Source organism: Geotrypetes seraphini, chromosome 4 (genome assembly GCF_902459505.1).
Source record: "Geotrypetes seraphini chromosome 4, aGeoSer1.1, whole genome shotgun sequence".
Lineage (NCBI taxonomy): Eukaryota > Metazoa > Chordata > Amphibia > Gymnophiona > Dermophiidae > Geotrypetes > Geotrypetes seraphini.
In genome coordinates, this window is record NC_047087.1 from 82,115,030 (window position 1) to 82,133,252 (window position 18,223).

At 40.2% G+C, this 18,223-nt stretch overlaps 1 protein-coding gene across 3 annotated transcripts in view; it reads left to right on the plus strand.

The window, feature by feature from the left end:
• LOC117359264 (roundabout homolog 1) overlaps positions 1–18,223 on the plus strand; it is a 613,895-nt gene that overhangs the window by 219,674 nt on the left and 375,998 nt on the right. Inside the window, exon 1 of one of the 3 annotated variants that reach the window (XM_033941734.1) lies at positions 9,696–9,717. The exons of the other annotated variants lie outside the window; for them this stretch is intronic. Coding sequence (XP_033797625.1) covers positions 9,714–9,717 — 4 coding nt within the window. The 5' untranslated portion in view covers positions 9,696–9,713. Of the gene's footprint in view, positions 1–9,695; positions 9,718–18,223 lie in introns of those variants that run through there. 3 annotated transcript variants of the gene reach the window in all.

Sequence of the window (18,223 nt, forward strand, 5' to 3'; positions counted from 1 at the left end):
ACTGAGTTTTAGTCAGTGTCTGTTGTCCACTTTTTCCCTTGTTTATTTTGCCCCTCTCTTTTTTCATTTTCAGGCATAGTCAAGGCCATGTGCTTAAAACATGTGAGCTAACATAGCGTCTGTGGTCTTAATCCTCTAATTAGCCTATATTGCACAGATGGTATTTAGATATGGGGTTGTAATAATTCATGAATTTTTATCAGATCACTTGCACTCCTTGGTTTTTGCAGGCATTTTTGTGTCTTTCCTTTTGGACTGGATAGCAGGGCACAAACATGAAATATAGTTCTTGTCTGCCCAGATTACATTTGATTTGGCTTTTATTTTTTTTTCTCCATAACAGGCAGATGAGAATTTTGCCTGCATTTTTATGGGTTTTCTTCATTGCGGAAGCAGTCAAAGCAAAGAGCTATTTGATAGATTAAATTGTAATCGTAACCAACTGGGCAACTTCGTTGTAAGCCTGTTTGTTTTTTTTTTCATTCTTTTGTTAAACCTTGTTGGTATTATTTTTGTTTAAGACCAAACCAGAGATAGGTGGGGGAGGAGGGAAGGTTGTATCAATCTATAACTATATTTCCCCGTGTCACAGCAAGACTAGGTTTTGCCACAGTAAATGAACTGTTTCAGAAATAAATGTAGATTTCATTCACAGAATGAAATAGTTACACAAACTTTTTTTTTTTTTAAATGTTTAAGAACATAATAATAATAATAATAATAATAATAATTTTATTTCTTATATACCGCTATACCCTAAGTTCGAAGCGGTTTACAGTGGAGTCGTGTCTAGAGAGAGTACAGTGTTAACAGTAGGATACAGGGTGATACAAAGTGAGCTGGTATTGGGTGATTACAGTAAGGTACGAGATATTAACATGAAAAAACAGTTACAGTATGTTTACAATGAGGTACAGGGTACTGGGGTGTTTACAATAAGGTGCAAGATATTAACAAGAGAACAGTTACAGGAAGTTTATAATAAGATACAGGAAGTACCAAGTAAGGTACGAGATATTAACACGAAAAAACAGTTACAGTATGTTTACAATGAGGTACAGGGTACTGGGGTGTATACAATGAGGTACAGGATATTAACAAGAGAACAGTTACAGGATGTTTACAATAAGATACAGGAAGTACCAAGTGAGCGGGTACTGGGGAGATTACAGTAGGTTCAAGATAACAAGAGAATAGTTCCAGGATGTTTACAATAAGATACAGGAAGTACCAAGTGAGCGGGTACTGGGGTGATTACAGTAGGTTCAAGATAACAGGATAACAAGATAGCAAGAGAATAGTTACAGGATGTTTACAATCAGATACAGGATGTTATACTAAGTTATAGGATGATACAATATGAACAGTTACAAGGGATCAGTGCTGTTTACAGCTAGATATATATGATGAGCGTGAGAGAGGTACAGCATTAAACGTTGGAGGAGGGGAAAAGGAGGGGGAGGACTTTCGAGGCGGTTTATAATTGGTAGGGGGAGAGTTTAGGTGGTGTTGAAGAGGCGGGTTTTCAGAGATTTTCTGAAGTCCGCATACGATGTGGCTTCGAGTATAGGTTTTGCTAGCCATGTGTTCAGTTGGGCTGCCTGGAAAGAAAGCATTCTGTTTAGGTACTTCTTGTAGTGACATGATAGCCTTACTGGGTGACAGAATAGCCTTACTAGTGGGTGACATGATAGCCTTACTGGGTGACATGATAGCCTTACTGGGTGACATGATAGCCTTACTGGGTGACATGATAGCCTTACTGGGTCAGACTAATGGTCCATCTAGCCCAGTAGTCTGTATTCACGGTGACCAATCCAGGTTACTAATACCTAGTAAAAATCCAAAGAGTAACAACATTCCATGCTACTGATCCAGGGCAAGCAGTGACTCCTCCCATGTCTGTCTCAATAACCTCTATCTTTTATGAAAATGAGTCCCATAATCACTTAAGTCATAGTCTGAAATGGCAAATATTGTTTCAAATCCCTTACTCAATGATTACTGTAAACATTTTTAACCACACATTGTACTTGTGTTGCCATATCAAAGCTCAGACTTATCGAGACTCCCAAATCTCTCACACTACCCAACACTGATTTGATCAATATTCCATTCAAAGTTAACTGAATTCTAGATTCCAGCCCTCCTGATTTCTTTATGTACAACAATTCTGTTTTATCTCTGTTGACTACCAATTTATTGGCTTTGAACAACCTAAATATATTTCCCATCATCAATCCTCTTCATTGGAATTATCAATTGGACAACATCCCCATAAATATTCCATTCTCATCCAATATTTCCAATAAATTTCCCCATAGGTTTTAAGAAGATGTTATACATTATGGGGGACAATGCTGACTCCTGTGGAACCCCTATATTATATTCCTTCCCTGTTGAGATATCCCCTTTAATCTCCACTCTGACCTTCCTATTTGATAGAAAGGACAAAATCCAACTCAAAACCGATCCTCCCAATCCCACTTTTCTGCAGCATGTCCCTAACAATGCATGGTGGTCCAGGTTAAAGGCTGTTGCTATGTTCTAAAGGGACAACAGCACTTCTTCCCCCCTCAATATACAGTATGTTTCAAAATAGTCTTCTACAGCTACTAATACCATCTCTGTACTATATATTTTCCAAAATCTGATTGAGCTTGATCCAATAATAATAATAATAAAAAAAATCCTCCATATCCCATGTTAACCATTACTTGAAGGATTTATATTTGATGAGCAGGATTGAGGAACTAGTAGAGAGATTGGCAAATATATTTTCCAAAATCTGATTGAGCTTGATCCAATAATAATAATAATAATAAAAATCCTCCATATCCCATGTTAACCATTACTTGAAGGATTTATATTTGATGAGCAGGGTTGAGGAACTAGTAGAGAGATTGGCAAATAGATTTTTAAAAATAGCCCTTGTTAATTTATTGGTTTATAATTATTTTATTTGACTTGACTTGTTTTACCATCTAGGCAGCTGCCTTATACTCCTTGAGCTTCCAAATCCTTCAGAATTTGTCACTTATAATGGGAAGAAAAAGTCAGAAACTGATGTGTGATAGTTGTTTGTTCATGGCAAACTAGAATGGTTTATTCTGGCCCATTCCCTGATCTGTTGAGCCCGGCCATCCCAGTAACAGCCTTCCTCCTAATGAACATCTCTTTGTTAGTAGGTATCACTTGAGCGATGAATGGACTTTCTTCTCTCACATTGGCTTCTAGGAATCCTGTCTCTGTGGAGTGACTTATTTATATCATAGTTATACCATGGGTTCACCAAAATCATTTAAGTTAAAGAGCAGGGCTTTTTTTCTTTTATTTGCTTCTGATCAATCTAATTTCTCCATGGAAAGGATGAGTGCAATATGAAACCCTCTCTAGATGCATGTACCAAGACCATTACTAGTAAACATGGTACTCAAGGATTGGATTTGGCAGTCTCTCACAGAACCCTGTCAGCTGTCTGGATAGCTCCTATGGTCTGTGCTCACAAGGCTCGGGGGGCACATAGGCATTTTCAAATAATAATAATAATATTTTTTTTTCTTGTATACCGCTATACCGAAGGGGCAGTTATGAGGGTATAGATGGGTGCTAGGCAGTCCCATAGCTTGCCCCACTGGTCTGTATTCTCCAGCACTTGCTCTGACTGGTGCCCTTGGCAGGAGCCTGGTTTTCCCACCCACATTGGTAATATGCTTCCATTTGTATTTTTTAAAGTGACTTTTGGTTCATAGGTTTGTAGTTGTTTTAATAGGACCAATTTTCATCCATCATAATAGTGACATTCTTTTGAATTTAATAAAAGATAAGTACAGTAAAACCTAGGTTTGCAAGCATAATTCGTTCTGAAAACATGCTTGTAATCCAAAGCACTCGTATATCAAAGCAGATTTCCCCATAAGAAATAATGGAAACTCAGACAATTCGTTCCACAACCCCAAAACTTTAATACAAAATACTATACATACTTGTATTGCAAGACCTCACTCGTTTAGAACAGTCACTACACTCCCTCAGTGTCAGAGAGAAAAGAACCATCGGCTCAGTTGTGATGTGTGTATACTGTATGTACTTGTATATCAAGTTAAAATTTAATAAAATGTTTTGCTTGTCTTACAAAACACTTGCAGACCAAGTTACTTGCAATCCAAGATTTTACTGTACAGCGAATGCCTGTGTTGTATAGTACTTTTCAATGTGGACAAAGAACAAATTCTGACTTTTAATCGTATGGAGCTAAAGTTGAAAAAGTTCCATTGAATCTAAGCCAGTGTCAGGTAGTTCAGTTGTCAGTGGCTAATTGGTTAAGAGAAATATGTATGTATGTATATATTTATTTAGTATAAAAATAGCCCCCCACCCCTTTTTACAAAATCACGTTAGAATTTGTTTGTACTGGCCATGGTGGTATTAGCTCCAATGCTCATATGAGTGTCAGAGTTAATACTGCTGCGACTGGTGATAAAAAAGTCCAACATGCCTTTGTTAAAGGGGGGGGGGAGTTTATCAGATACCACTTTTGGTGTATTGTGAAATTGTAAAATATTGTGTATTCCATTCCAACATATTGTAAAAACAAAACTACTAAATGGGAGTAAAAAATATAATACAAATCACAGACTCACAACTATATTCTTCAAAAAGGGATATGGGTAAACAATTTTTCCAAAAATGTTTTAAAAAATCACTTTTGTTACAGTACTGAAACACTTCATATTATTAAAACCAGTCTATAAATATTTTGTGTTATGTGCTCAGAAAAAAAAATCAGTGTAAGAAGTCAACTATATATCATCATTTGTTATCTTGAAGCCACTGGGAACTGAATAAGATAAGTGTGCATTGAACTATATATTGAATAAATGCATTGAATGGGCAGCTCAAATGACTTTGTTATTTATGATTTAAGACTGTATTCCCAATGATGTGCTATGACTGATATATAGTTTGCTTTGTCATGTTGGTGATATAAGGTGTGGGGTTTTTTCTTGAGCTCATAACACATAATATTTATGGACTGTTCTTTTTATATATATAGTTTTAAGGTGTTTTGGTATTGTAAGGAGGATCTTGGACAGAGGGTAGATAACAACATTGGCCATAATCCATTAGCCAATGGGTGGTGGGGAAGTGAGTTGGGAAGTAGAAAACAGGGGTGGGGGTGGGGGGCGTAGGGAGGGACATAAGTATTAACAGGATAGGAGGAATTTTAATAATAAGTTGGGTACAGGGATATTAATGAGGGTGTGTTGAAGGTTGGTGGAATGATGAGGGGAAGGTTAAGGACATGCAATATTTGGTTGAGGAAGAGTATTGGGTAGGTGAGGAATAGAACATAAGAATAGTTTTACTGGGTCAGACCAATGGTCCATCTAGCCCAGAGTCTCGTTTTCACAGAAGCCAATCCAAGTCACAAGCACATGGAAAAACACAAATAGCAGCAATATTCCACGCCACTGATCTAGGACAAGCAGTGGCTTCCCCTATGTCTGTATCAACAGCACTATGCACTTTTCCTCCAGGAACTTGTCCAAACCTTTTTTAAAGCTAGCTACATTAACCACTCTTACCACATCTTCTGGCAATGCATTCCAGAGCTTAACTATTCTCTGAGTGAAAAAATATTTCCTCCTGTTGGTTTTAAAAGTATTACTCTGTTGCTTCGAGTGTCCCCCTAGTCTTTGTAAATCTTGATGCAGTAAAAAATCGATCCACTTGTATCCTTCTACACCACTCAGGATTTCAATCATATTTCCCCTCAGCCATTTCTTTTCAAAGCTGAAGAACCCTAACCTCTTTAGTCTCATACAAGAGGAGTTTCATCCCCTTTTTCATCTTGGTTGCTCTTCTTTGAACCTTTTCTAGTGCCGATATATCTTTTTTTGAGATAAGGAGACCAGAACTGAATGCAGTACTCGAGGTGAGGTCGAACCATTGAACGATACAGAGGCATTATAATATTCTTAGTCTTGTTTACCATCCCTTTTCTAATAATTCCTAGCATCTTGTTTGCTCTTTTAGCTGCCACCATATATTGGGTGGAAGGTTTCAGCCACTATGACACCCAGATCCACTATGACATCCAGATCTTTTTCTTGAGTGCTGACCCCCAAGGTGGACCCTAGCATCCGGTAACTGTGATTTGGATTATTCTTCCCAATGTGCATCACATTGCATTTATCCACATTAAATTTCATCTGCTATTTGGACACACAGTCTTCCAATTTCCTAAGGTCTTCCTGCAGTTTTTCACAGTTGCCATGAGTTTTAACACCTTTGAACAGTTAGTGTCATTTGCATTTTTAATCATCTCGCTCGTCGTTCCAATTTCCAGATCATTTATAAATAAGTTAAATAGCACCGGTCTCAGTATAAATCCCTGCGGCACACCACTGTTTACCCTCCTCTGTTTAGAAAAATGACCATTTAAGCCTACCATTTAAGTATACAAGGACAAAGTGCGAAGCAATAAAATTTGCAGACAACACCAAACTAGTGGAGTTGGGACAAAAGAGGTCTGTGAAGACTTACAAAGGGACCTGAACAAATTAGAACAGTGGGCGACGAGATGGCAGATGAAGTTTAATGTAGAAAAATGTAAAGTCTTGCATGTAGGAAACAGAAACCCGAAGTACAGCTATACAATGGAAGGGCTGGTAATGGGTGAAAGTACCCTAGAAAAGGACTTGGGGGTTATAGTGGACAAGACAATGAAGCCGTCGGCACAGTGTGCAGCGGCCTCAAAGAAGACAAATAGAATGCTAGGTATTATCAAGAAAGGTATTACAGCCAGAATGAAAGAGATTATCCTGCCGTTGTATCGGACGATGGTGCACCCACATCTGGAGTACTGCGTCCAATATTGGTCGCCATACCTTAAGAAGGATAAGGCGTTACTCGAAAGGGTTCAGAAAAGAGCGACGCGATTGATAAAAGCTATGGAAAACCTTTCATATGCTGAAAAATTAGAGAAACTGGGGCTCTTTTCCCTGGAAAAGCAGAGACTTAGAGGGGACATGATAGAGACTTACAAGATCATGAAGGGCATAGAGAAAGTGGAGAGGGACAGTTTCTTCAAACTTTTGAAAACTACAAGAACAAGAGGGCATTTGGAAAAATTAAGAGGGGACAGATTCAGAACCAATGCTAGGAAGTTCTTCTTCACCCAAAGGGTGGTGGACACCTGGAATATGCTTCTAGAGGGTGTGATAGGACAGAGGTATTGGGGTTCAAGAAGGGATTGGATGATTTCCTGAAGGAAAAGGGGATATAAGGGTATAGATAGAGGATTACTATACAGGTCCTGGACCTGATGGGCCACCACATGAGCGGACTGCTGGGCACAATGAACCTCTGGTTTGACCCAGCAGAGACACTGCTTATGTTCTTATGTTACTCTTTATTTTCTGTTTGATAACCAATTCTTAATCCACAATTAAACATTGCCTCCTATCCCACGACTCTTTTAATCTTCTCAGGAGCCTCTCATGAGGAACTTTATCAGATCTAGATATACTACATCAACCAGATCGCCTTTATCTACATGTTTATTCACACCTTCAAAGTAGTCAAGTTTCAAGTTTATTAAGTATTTGATTGCCCACCTATCATTACGTCTAGGTGGTTTCCACAAGAATAAAAATTGTTACAAAGATAGGGGTGGAAATAAAAAGAAATCCTATTAGGACATATAATCAGTAGGACTAATTAAATAGAGACACAAAAGAGGGTGGGGGGGGCAGGAAGAGAGGGAAAAATACAATATTCAAATTAAATAAAGAAAGTCAAATGGGCTTACACAGTTGGGGGGCGGGGGGCAAATTGGTAAGGCAAGACTTCCCTCAACTGAACCCATTGTGACTCTGTCTCATTAAATCATGTTTGTCTACATGTTCCACAATTTTATTTTTTTATAATTGTTTCCACTATTTTGCTCAGCACTAAGGTCAAGCTTACCAGTCTGTAATTCCCCAGATCTCCCCTGCATGTGATATTTGGTTGAGGAAGTTTATTGGGTGGGTGGGAAAGAGGTGATAAATTAAGGTGTTTGGACGGGAAGTAGTTTAGTTTTGATTGTGGGGGTAGTAGGAGATCCTGGGACAGGACATTTTGTCCCACCCGATCCTTTCACTTGGGCAGGGGGAAGGAGGGTGGGCTCAGTGCAGCTCGGGGGAGGGAGACAGGAAAGAACAATGAAAAGTAAAGTTCTGAATCTGTGGGGGAAATTACTTGGGGTACACTGTGAAAGTTAAGTGGGGTGGCTTGTGGGCCACACCACTGTGAGTTGAAGTCCAGCCCAACAGCACTGCAGGATTGTCTTTTGGGTTGGGGATCTTGCTATGTGATGGGAGGGATGACCATCTAGTTTGGGACCATCTAGCTATGGGTGGGGTAAAAATTTTGTATGCTATAGTTATTAATGGTATAATGTTTGGATTCAATGTTAGTACAATAACGCTGCGGCCAGTCTAGTGCAACTGAATCAAAACTTATTTTTGCAGTTTCTTGTTGGTTTATGGCAAGGATCTCAAAGTCCCTCCTTGAGGGCCGTAATCCAGTCGGGTTTTCAGGATTTCCCCAATGAATATGCATTGAAAGCAGTGCATGCACATAGATCTCATGCATATTCATTGGGGAAATCCTGAAAACCCGACTGGATTGCGGCCCTCAAGGAGGGACTTTGAGACCCCTGGTTTATGGGGATAGAAGGGTGGGGAGTTGCAAGCAGAACAAGGACAAATGTGATTGTGTGTGCCAATGTTATAAAAATTATTTTTGAAAACACAAATTATTTTTGGAAGAAGTGTTATTCCAAAAATAATTTGTTTACCCTGACTTTTTTGAAGAATTTCATTTGAACATGACATTCTTCCCTTGGTTAATAAATTATTTTAGAAGGAATGGTGCTAATAGGCCCTTTCAGTTCCAAACTGTTAGGAATGTTCCTGTCTTTGGATAAGATTATAGTTCCTTTCCAGTGTCATTGATATGGCAAACTCAGGAGACAATTAAAAAAAAGTTTGACACCAAACATCACTAATTCCACGTTGCTGACTTTCAACACGTGCTCTCTTGAAGGCTTCTCAAGTTTTACAAAATGTTGAGAGTGGTTGTTGCAGTTTGATAGGAGTAAAGTCAATCCTGACATGTAAATTTTATAGATAAAGCTTGATGAAAACCTGAAAAATAAAACTTAGTAGGAAAGAGGCAAAACTGTTCAGCTTGTGAACAAGTGTTGTACATCAGTGGTAGGGTTAAAGTTGACAGCAACTCTGCTGGTCTTGATGATACAAGTCAGCTGGAGGGGGGCAAGATGTAGTTTCCTTAAGAACAGTTGTATAATATGTTGTTTCACAGACATACTGTGCTCAACTGACTTTGAATCTCTAAGCCCCCAAGAAGTGTCATTTTTACACTCTTCATGCATAGCTGGCTTATCTTTCAAACCTGCTGTTTGTTCAATTTAATATACAATGATATAGTAGAACACGGTTGGTCTTTTTTACATAAATTTGCAGACTCCAAAAGCCAGCCTTCGAGCCTTTTTAAAAGGATATTTTTCTTTTTGTTTCTTTCTTTTTTTTTTTCCTCAGGCTATTTCAGTGATCTGAAGGCACTAGTATAGTGTTTCTCCATAACATTCATTCATCCATTGTTCCTGGTGTGGCTTTTGTTCACTGGTTTGGAGGCTGAAAATGGGTAATTACATGAAACAGAAGACAGCCTCGATTTGCCAAGTGTATCTTTTTTATTCTTTTCTTTTACAGAGTTAGTTGCATAATTAACATGCTTGTCTATTCTGAGCTAGATCTGTTTTATTGTATTTAATCCATCTTTTAGATTTAATGAACATGGATGTGTGGTTTTGGTTTTTTTTTTTTTTTAATATATATAGATGGCTATGAAGCATATCTAGCTGTCCTAACCTTAGATGTTTGTAAAATTTAGGTGTTTATTTTCTGGTTAATTAGGGGATCTTTGAGGGTAGAAAAAATTGTTTATCAATGTTTTTGTACCTTAGGTACATTCAGGAGAGTTGAGCATGTATCACTTACTGTAGAAGTCATCAGCATTGAAGAGTCACTAGACAAAACCAGGGGAAGGGTGGCAGAGTACTAGAAGTGATGTTTTTCCAGTATTTATCTAACTTGTTTGTATTAGGGATCGCTGCAGAGTGATCGTGACGCATGTGCATACCATCCTGGTTGGCTGTAGATGCGATCTGCGCATGTGCTTGCTCTCCGCAGAAGCGAGGTCAAAATAAAGGGGGAGGGGGTGGCTGCAGTGCACTTGCGTGGACGTTTCAATTTAATAGAACAGAACACGCTTTAGTCAGATTATGGAACAGAACAACCTGCAGCCAGATTATGGAACAGAACACGCTTTTAATCCGTGGTTAAAACCATGGGCTCGCACAGTACTGCACAGAATATATGGGGAGTAATGTACAGTTTTATTTTTTATTGGGGAATAATGTACAGTTTCATTTTTTATTTTAAGGGTTGTGTTTATTTCAGGGCAGCAGAAAGCAGGAGAGTCAGCTAGGACAGTAAGCGACTGGTCCTCAGCAGTTGCTTCATTTTGGATTGGCAAACCCAATCGGTGTTTCTTGTTCTGTTTAGTGAATTGATGACTTCCTACTTAGCATCCTTCATCAAACAAAATATATTCAGAAAACCCTACTGCCTCAGAGGTACTCAGAGATAGTTTTCTACCATTAACGGAGAAAAAGTTCTTTCCAGGGATAGTTGTCACCTGGAAAAACTCTGTTAGCTGTGCTTTGCCATACATAGGAAAAAAACATCCTTGGTCTACAAAAACTCCTTATAGTTTTAAACTCCATATAATTTTAAACCAACATTTCATAAAGGACTGGATAGCAATTGATAGGAAAACTTATCTTCGATTTGCGCTCTATCCTCTGGGCGTGATTCAAATCTTAGCAGTCCATGCTATTCTCTCAGTGTTGCTGTCACTCTGTTGCACGGGAGAGAAAGCTATAGACTTCCCGACAGGCCCTGTTTCGCAATTTCTGCTGCATCAGGGGAAATTAGCATGCCATTTCCCCTCATTTGCATGGGTGGATCAGATCAGGTGGGAGAATGATCGGGCACAAGGTTAGTGAATCAGGTCGGGGTCGGGGAATGATCGTAAACTAGTCGGGACACGATTGGTGCGTTTAGTGAATCTGGCCTTTAGTCCTGGTTTTAGCTGTTCTAAATGGGTGCACCTAAAAGTTATGTGATGCACAGGCGCTTACCATGTTTCTGTAAAAGATACGTGCACCTTGAAGAATTACGCTAAGTACCATTTTACTTGGTGCTGATTTATTTTTTAGGTGCTACTTGTAGAATTTGGGGATAATTGTATATAATTTTTATAATCTAGTGTTCTTCCCAGGACCTTTTGAATAGGTGCACCACATGAATGATGTAACTGACCACTTGGATAACTTGGACCACATGGCTGATGCAACTGACCACTCGGATGACCACTTAGATAACAGAAAAGTTTAGTATGCTATGCAGTGCTTCCCTGCCCCCACATGGCTGCTCCTTCATGCCGCGCAGCTGGCAAACATTTCTAGGGAGAATGTGGCAATCCATTAATGTTGCCTTTGATATGGTCATTGAAACAAATGGCTTTTAGACTGTTTGAATCAAAGAAAACTGTCCATCTTGATTATCATAAATTCAATACTAGTTTTTAAGACATGATTATGGGGGATTTTTTGTTGTTTTCACATGTAGATTAGGCCAAAGATGAGAACACAGTGAACTTTGAAATATAAAGCTCATGCATTGTTAAATAAGTCCTGAAACTGTGAAGTGAATTAAATTACCCAGGAGTGGTTGCAGTTTACCTGGTGAGAAGTTGACAGGCATTTGCTAATGGATGGCAATGGGCTTCCTAGTTCCTTGATCTAGAATCACTGCAGTAAACTAATAGTAAGTTAGGATATAGAAATTGTAACGACTTCTGCATTTATTAGATGTGATTTTGAATACTGTGAGGGATGGTGGGCTCTGGTCCTTGAGTGCCACAAATAAAACCAGTGTTCAGATTACATACGAGAGTGAATACTCATGGCATACATTTGCATATTTGATCCAAGAACCAGGCTAATTTGCATAATTTGTCTTTATTGAGTAGTAACCACCTGTTTTTTTTCTGACATTATGAGGGCTACAGTTTGCTATCCATCACATGTGAAATTATTGGTAACTAATATGGGTACTACAGTTGCATGTTGAAAAAGATTTATCATGTGGGATGGCCACAACTCATGCACTGTATTTACTACTGCTTAGGTGTTCGGTCTTCGTAGGTAGGTATTTTTTTTGCTTGGCCTTTCCGAAGCTTGTACTCTGAGTTGTGTGTGAATGGCTTCTAGATAAAAAATTACTTTGAAACTTGGAAGAACATGTCTTTATAAAATAGTTATTTTGACTATAAAAAGGTTTATAATGTTAGTAATGCCCTTCTGCGGTGATAAGATTGGAGGGTTGGGTTCCTTATATGCATGCTTTGATTTTGTAATAGACACTGGAATGTAACCAAATTTAAAATAATGTTCTCATTTGGAACTTTGCAGTGATCTTTAGATTCTAAATGATAGCGTTCATTTAACTCAAGGCTTTTGGCATTAGCCTCAGGTTATGGGGATGGCAAATTTCAAAGCCCTGTAATTGAGTAAATATTCTAGAGGGTAAAATAGACTGATTCATAATTAACTTCCTTGGATTCAGCTAAAAATGCACACAGGTTCTGTAGAACATACTGTATATTCTTAGCTGAGGGGGAAAAATAAGTTTTTAGTGAGTGTTCAGTTTTCTAGTGCATGCACATTAATCACCTCCCCCCTCCCCTCTATTGTCTGTATAAATAATAATTGCAAGGTGCATGGGTGGATCTTCACTCTAATAAATTTATAAATTACCCAGCAAAATTAATTTTCAAGATGGTATACAACAAACATACCGTTTTTTCGCTCCATATGACGCACCTGACCATAAGACGCACCCTAGATTTAGAGGAGGAAAACAAGAAAAAACATTCTGAACCAAATTATCCCTGCCAGGCTCTGCACCCAACTCCACACTCCCTGCTAGGCTCTGTACCCTGTCCCCCCTCTGGTGGTCTAGTGGTAGGCCGGGACAGGGCACAGGGTAAGCCAGGACAGGACACAGGTCAGGCAGAGACAGGGCAAGCAGGCTTAGTAGCAGGCAGGCAGGCAGCCTAGTGGCCTGGTGACAGGCAGGCAGGCCTAGTGGCTTAGTGTCAGGCAGGCAGGCAGGCCTAGTGGCCTGGTGACAGGCAAGCAGGGGCCCCCCCCCCTGGCAGGCCACCCCCAGCAGGCAGGGTCCACCCTTTTACTTTAATTCCTCCGGTGTTCCAGCGCTGTAGGGCAGGAGCTTTTAGCCTCCTGCCCTTTCCTCCGGCTGATTACCGAACAGCAGCGTCAGAGTCAAAGTGGTGCAGAAGGCAGGTGTGAGCTTTTTGCTTCCTGCCTTGTCCCGTGCTGCGGGAGTCAGCCAGAGGAAAGGGCAGGAGGGGAGGGAGCTGCGGAGATATGTTGCTGCTTCGCCGGCTATTTCCCAGTCCCGATGTGCTACCTTGTGGTCGGTGGGAGTCCTTACATTTCAAGCAGCCATTGTGAAGAAAAAATGTCCATCGGCAGTGGCGGTATTTAACCTCTGCAATGTCAGAGGTCCTTCTCCCTTTTGTACAGCACCACTGGAGCTGAAAACTTTTTTTGTCTGCTGTGGCGGTTTAATGCTGCCTTCTCCCGCCGGTGCCAAAAACAGGGAGCTGAAGAGACGTGCTTCAGGAACTCTTCCTCCGTGCCGGCATGGAGCAGTGCTGAGGGTAAGCTTGTAGACATAGTGGTGTCTACATAGAGCAGCGGTATCAAACACGTGGCCTGTGGGCCACATGCGGCCCCTCAGGGACTATTTTGCAGCCCGCGATCTGTCCTCTCCACTTCACAAGTTTTCCAATTGTGGAGTGGACAATCACATACAGACCGCGACTGCGGCTTGCCTAAAGCAGGGGTCCCCAATCTGCTTCCCTTCCCTTCTCACTGCCCTCCCTCAAGCCACCGCAATCGGGGAACAGGTCAGCACCAAGGTCTTAGCTCTCCCTGCTTATCTTCCCCAGCTCGGAGCTGACCAATTCTCGCCACCCGATGTCAATTCTAACGTCAGGGAGGAAGTTCCGGGCTAGCCAATTGCTGCCTGGCTGGCCCGGAACTTCCTCTCCGACGTTAGAATTGACGTTGGGTGGCGAGAATTGGTCGGCTCTGAGCTGGGGAACATAAGCAGGGAGAGCTAAGACCTCGGTGCTGGCCTGTTCCCCGATTGCGGCGGTGGCAGCCTGTTCCCCAATGGTGGTGGCTTGGGGGAGGGCAGGGAGAAATAAAGAAAGAAAGGGGGGGACAGGGAGACAGAAAGAAAGAAGGGAGACGGGACACAGGGGCATGGAGAAAGAAAGAAAGAAAGAAAGGGCGGGCATGGAGAAAGAAAGAAAGAAAGAAAGGGGGCATGGAGAGAGAGAGAAAGACAGACATATAGAAAGAAAGGGGCATGGAGAGAGAGAGAAAGAAAGAAGGGGGCAGGGTGAAAGAAATAAAAAGTTGGGGGATGGAAGGAGACAGATGCCAGACCAGGGGAATAGAAGGAAGGAATGAGGGAGGGAGAGAAAGGAAAGAAAGAGATGTCAGACTATGGAAATAGGGACGGAAGAAGAGATAGAAGGGAAGGTAAGACATGGAAACATAGATTGTGAAAAGAAAGCAGAAAAATTGAATATTAAGTTAATGCCAAAGATGGATGCAAGGCAGAAAGTGAAGACGGAGAGAAAAACAGTCAAAGGACAAGAAGGCCCTGGAAACAGTTAAAAGCACAGAAAAATAAAGTCACCAGCCAACAAAGGTAGGGAAAATGATTTTATTTTCAATATAGTGATTGAAATGTGTCAGTTTTGAGAAAGGAAAGATATTAAACTTTAAATGTGAGGGCTGCAGAAAAAATAGGGTACTTGGAGGGCCACAGAAAAAATAGTTAATGACAATTTTGCATAAGGTAAAACTCTTTATAGTTTATAAATCTTTCCTTTAACTGTTAAAGGAAAGATTTATAAACTATAAAGAGTTTTACCTCATGCAAAGTTGTCATTTCTTTAATAAGACATTAACTATTTTTTCTGCGGCCCTCCTAGTACCTACAAATCCAAAATGTGGCCCCCACTAAGGGTTTGAGTTTGAGGCCACTGACATAGAGGGAGTCAGCCAACGGAAAGGGCAGGAGGCTGAAAGCTCCTACCCTACAGCGCTGGACCGCCGGAGGAATTAAGGCTGGGGGAGAGGGGCAGGTATTCGCTCTGTAAGACGCACCCTTATTTCCAACCAATTTTTTGGGGAAAAAAAGTGCGTCTTATAGAACAAAAAATACGGTATATACTATGAGGAAATTATATAAATGGTGCTAAAATATAATGCTTAGAGAGATTGGCACTGAGTGCTATTCTGTAAAGGGTGCATACGTTTCGTAGAATAGCACCTAGCACTGATTTCTGCGTCCAACCAGGGTGCCAGGTTTATGCCTAGTGAACCCTGGTGTAAACCCCAGCATCCAAGTTAGGCATGAAGACCTATTATTCTATAACACTGTGCATAACATTTTGGCATGTTCATGACCCGCACTCTCATTGCTGCCATGCCCCCTCCCTTTGAGCTCAGTGCTAGGGAGTTTAAGCACCCAGCATTATAGAATAGCGTGTAGACAGATGTGTGTGTAAATCCTAACTGATGCCAATTAATTGGTTGTTATGTGAACATTCAATTGAATATTAACAGCTTATTAGCCAATTAAGTTGTGTGCGTAGCTTGGACATGTGCTCAAATCTGGGTACCATATTTAGAATCCAAAGGTAAATAATTGAAAACTACCATTTCTTGTAGTAACACTCCTAAATTTTGAAGGGAGCAATTACTCTTGGCAGTTACACATTGTAATAGCAACCGTATATGAGTAGTTTTCAAGTAATGGGTTGTTCAAATTATTGCCCCCAAAGCATATAAGTTTGTTGAGAGGGTGGTAATAGGTTGTCCCCCAAATTTTTACTACCTGTGAATTGAGGCTTTCTGCATTTCAATATGGGGTAAAATTAATTACATTTTGGAATCATCAATTCCACTAGCGTATGGGGCGGTCATTTGCGGTATAATATTACATGTTAAGCTCCTTATAGATCATTATAAAGGTTGTCTTTTCCTTATAATGACTGGAATAGCCATCCAGATGATCACCCGAAACTGGGAAAATTATGATTGTTTAAATTTTTTATTCTGATGGGCAAGTTTTTGCTCCAGTTATAGATTTGAAAAGATGAACGCTGATAATTTGGGACATGATAATATATTTAAATTGATATGGGGCCCATTGACATCTTATGTTACCTCTTTATAATTGATTATTGATGTGAATTAATTTTGTTTATTTAGGTACATATCCAGGGAAGGGTGGGAGCGAGGGGGGATTATTTCTGTCTTAGTTTTGTTTTAGGGTACTTACATTTGGGGGTGGGTGAATGGATGGGAAGATAATATCAATTAGAAAAGGGTATGGCTTTTTGCGGTAATCTATGTTTTTGTGTTTTATTGAATAATCATTAGGAGTGGGTGGTTGGGGGAAAATGGTTGATTAAGAACATGCGTAAATTGAATGTGCTTTTATTGTATTATTATATGTTACATTTGTTGTATTGCACTATTTAAGCTTTAAAAATCAATCAAGAATAAAAAAAAAAAGAAAGTATACTCCAATTTTTTTTTTTCAGAATCCAAAATATTTTCCATTAATTAAAAAAAAAATAGAGGTACAATAAGTTCAAGAGGTTCAATAGTGAAAGAGTTAAAATAAAGTGCTTTTAGGCTGTTTTACTATTAAGTCTTACTTATCTGATCCCTTTTGTTTATTCTGTACTGGCACAAGTATCGAGTAATATGGAAGGTGCCCTAAGAGCAAAGAAAATGCACGTCTCAGTAAGACAGCTTTCAAGACTAATGGCCAGTGGTGGGCTTTGTAAACATGAGATAACACCAGGGATAAATAAAGTGACAGGCAGATGATTTCAGTAAAGAAAACAATTATAATTGATTAATTATACTTAGCATTGGAATCTGGTTCTTTGAGATACAGCAAGGGGGAGGCCAACCACAGGTGATAGGTGGCATGGTACCATTTTTTAAATCAAATATCTCAAATCATTGTGTTATAATCGTTTTCTTGCTTTTCATGAAATCTTTTACATGTTCATGCAGAAACCATTCTCTTTCTGTCACTTCACTCCTCAGCTGAACTAATTAAGGAGACATTGCTAAACTAGAGAGGTGCAAAATTTGTACCTCTCATTGAGGACAGCAGCAGTTTGGAAGGAAGTTGTTAGAAACATAGAAAGATGACGGCAGAAAAGGGCTACAGCCCATCAAGTCTGCCCACTCTATTGACCCACCCCATTAAGTCTGAATGCTAATGACCTAGTTCCTTAACTCGACCCTCGTAGGGATCCCACGTGGATGTCCCATTTAGTCTTAAAGTCGAGCACGCTGGTGGCCTTTATCACCTGCACCGGAAGTCTGTTCCAGTGATCTACCACCCTTTCTGTGAAGAAATACTTCCTGGTGTCACCACTAAATTTCCCTCCTCTGAGTTTGAGCAAGTGCCCTCTTGTGACCGAGGGTCCCCTGGGAAAGAATATATCGTTTTCCACCTCGACACGACCCGTGACGTACTTAAATGTCTCAATCATGTCACCCTTTTCCCTGCGCTCCTCTAGGGTATAGAGCTGCAGTTTGCCCAGTCTTTCTTCGTATGAGAGACCTTTGAGCCCCGCGACCATCCTAGTGGCCATCCGCTGGACCGACTCAGCTCGAAGCACATCTTTCCGGTAATGTGGCCTCCAGAATTGCACACAGTATTCCAGATGGGGTCTCACCATGGTTCTGTAGAGTGGCATTATGACTTCAGGTTTACGGCTGATGAAGCTTCTATTGATACATCCCATCATTTGCCTTGCCTGCTTCATTACAGAAAAAAATGCAAAGAATATTTTGGTTCTTCAACTGCTTTTGCTAGAGCTGCAGTTCCTCAATGGAAGCCCTTTGCGGCTGATCCATATTTTCTTAAAATGAGATGTTTTTATG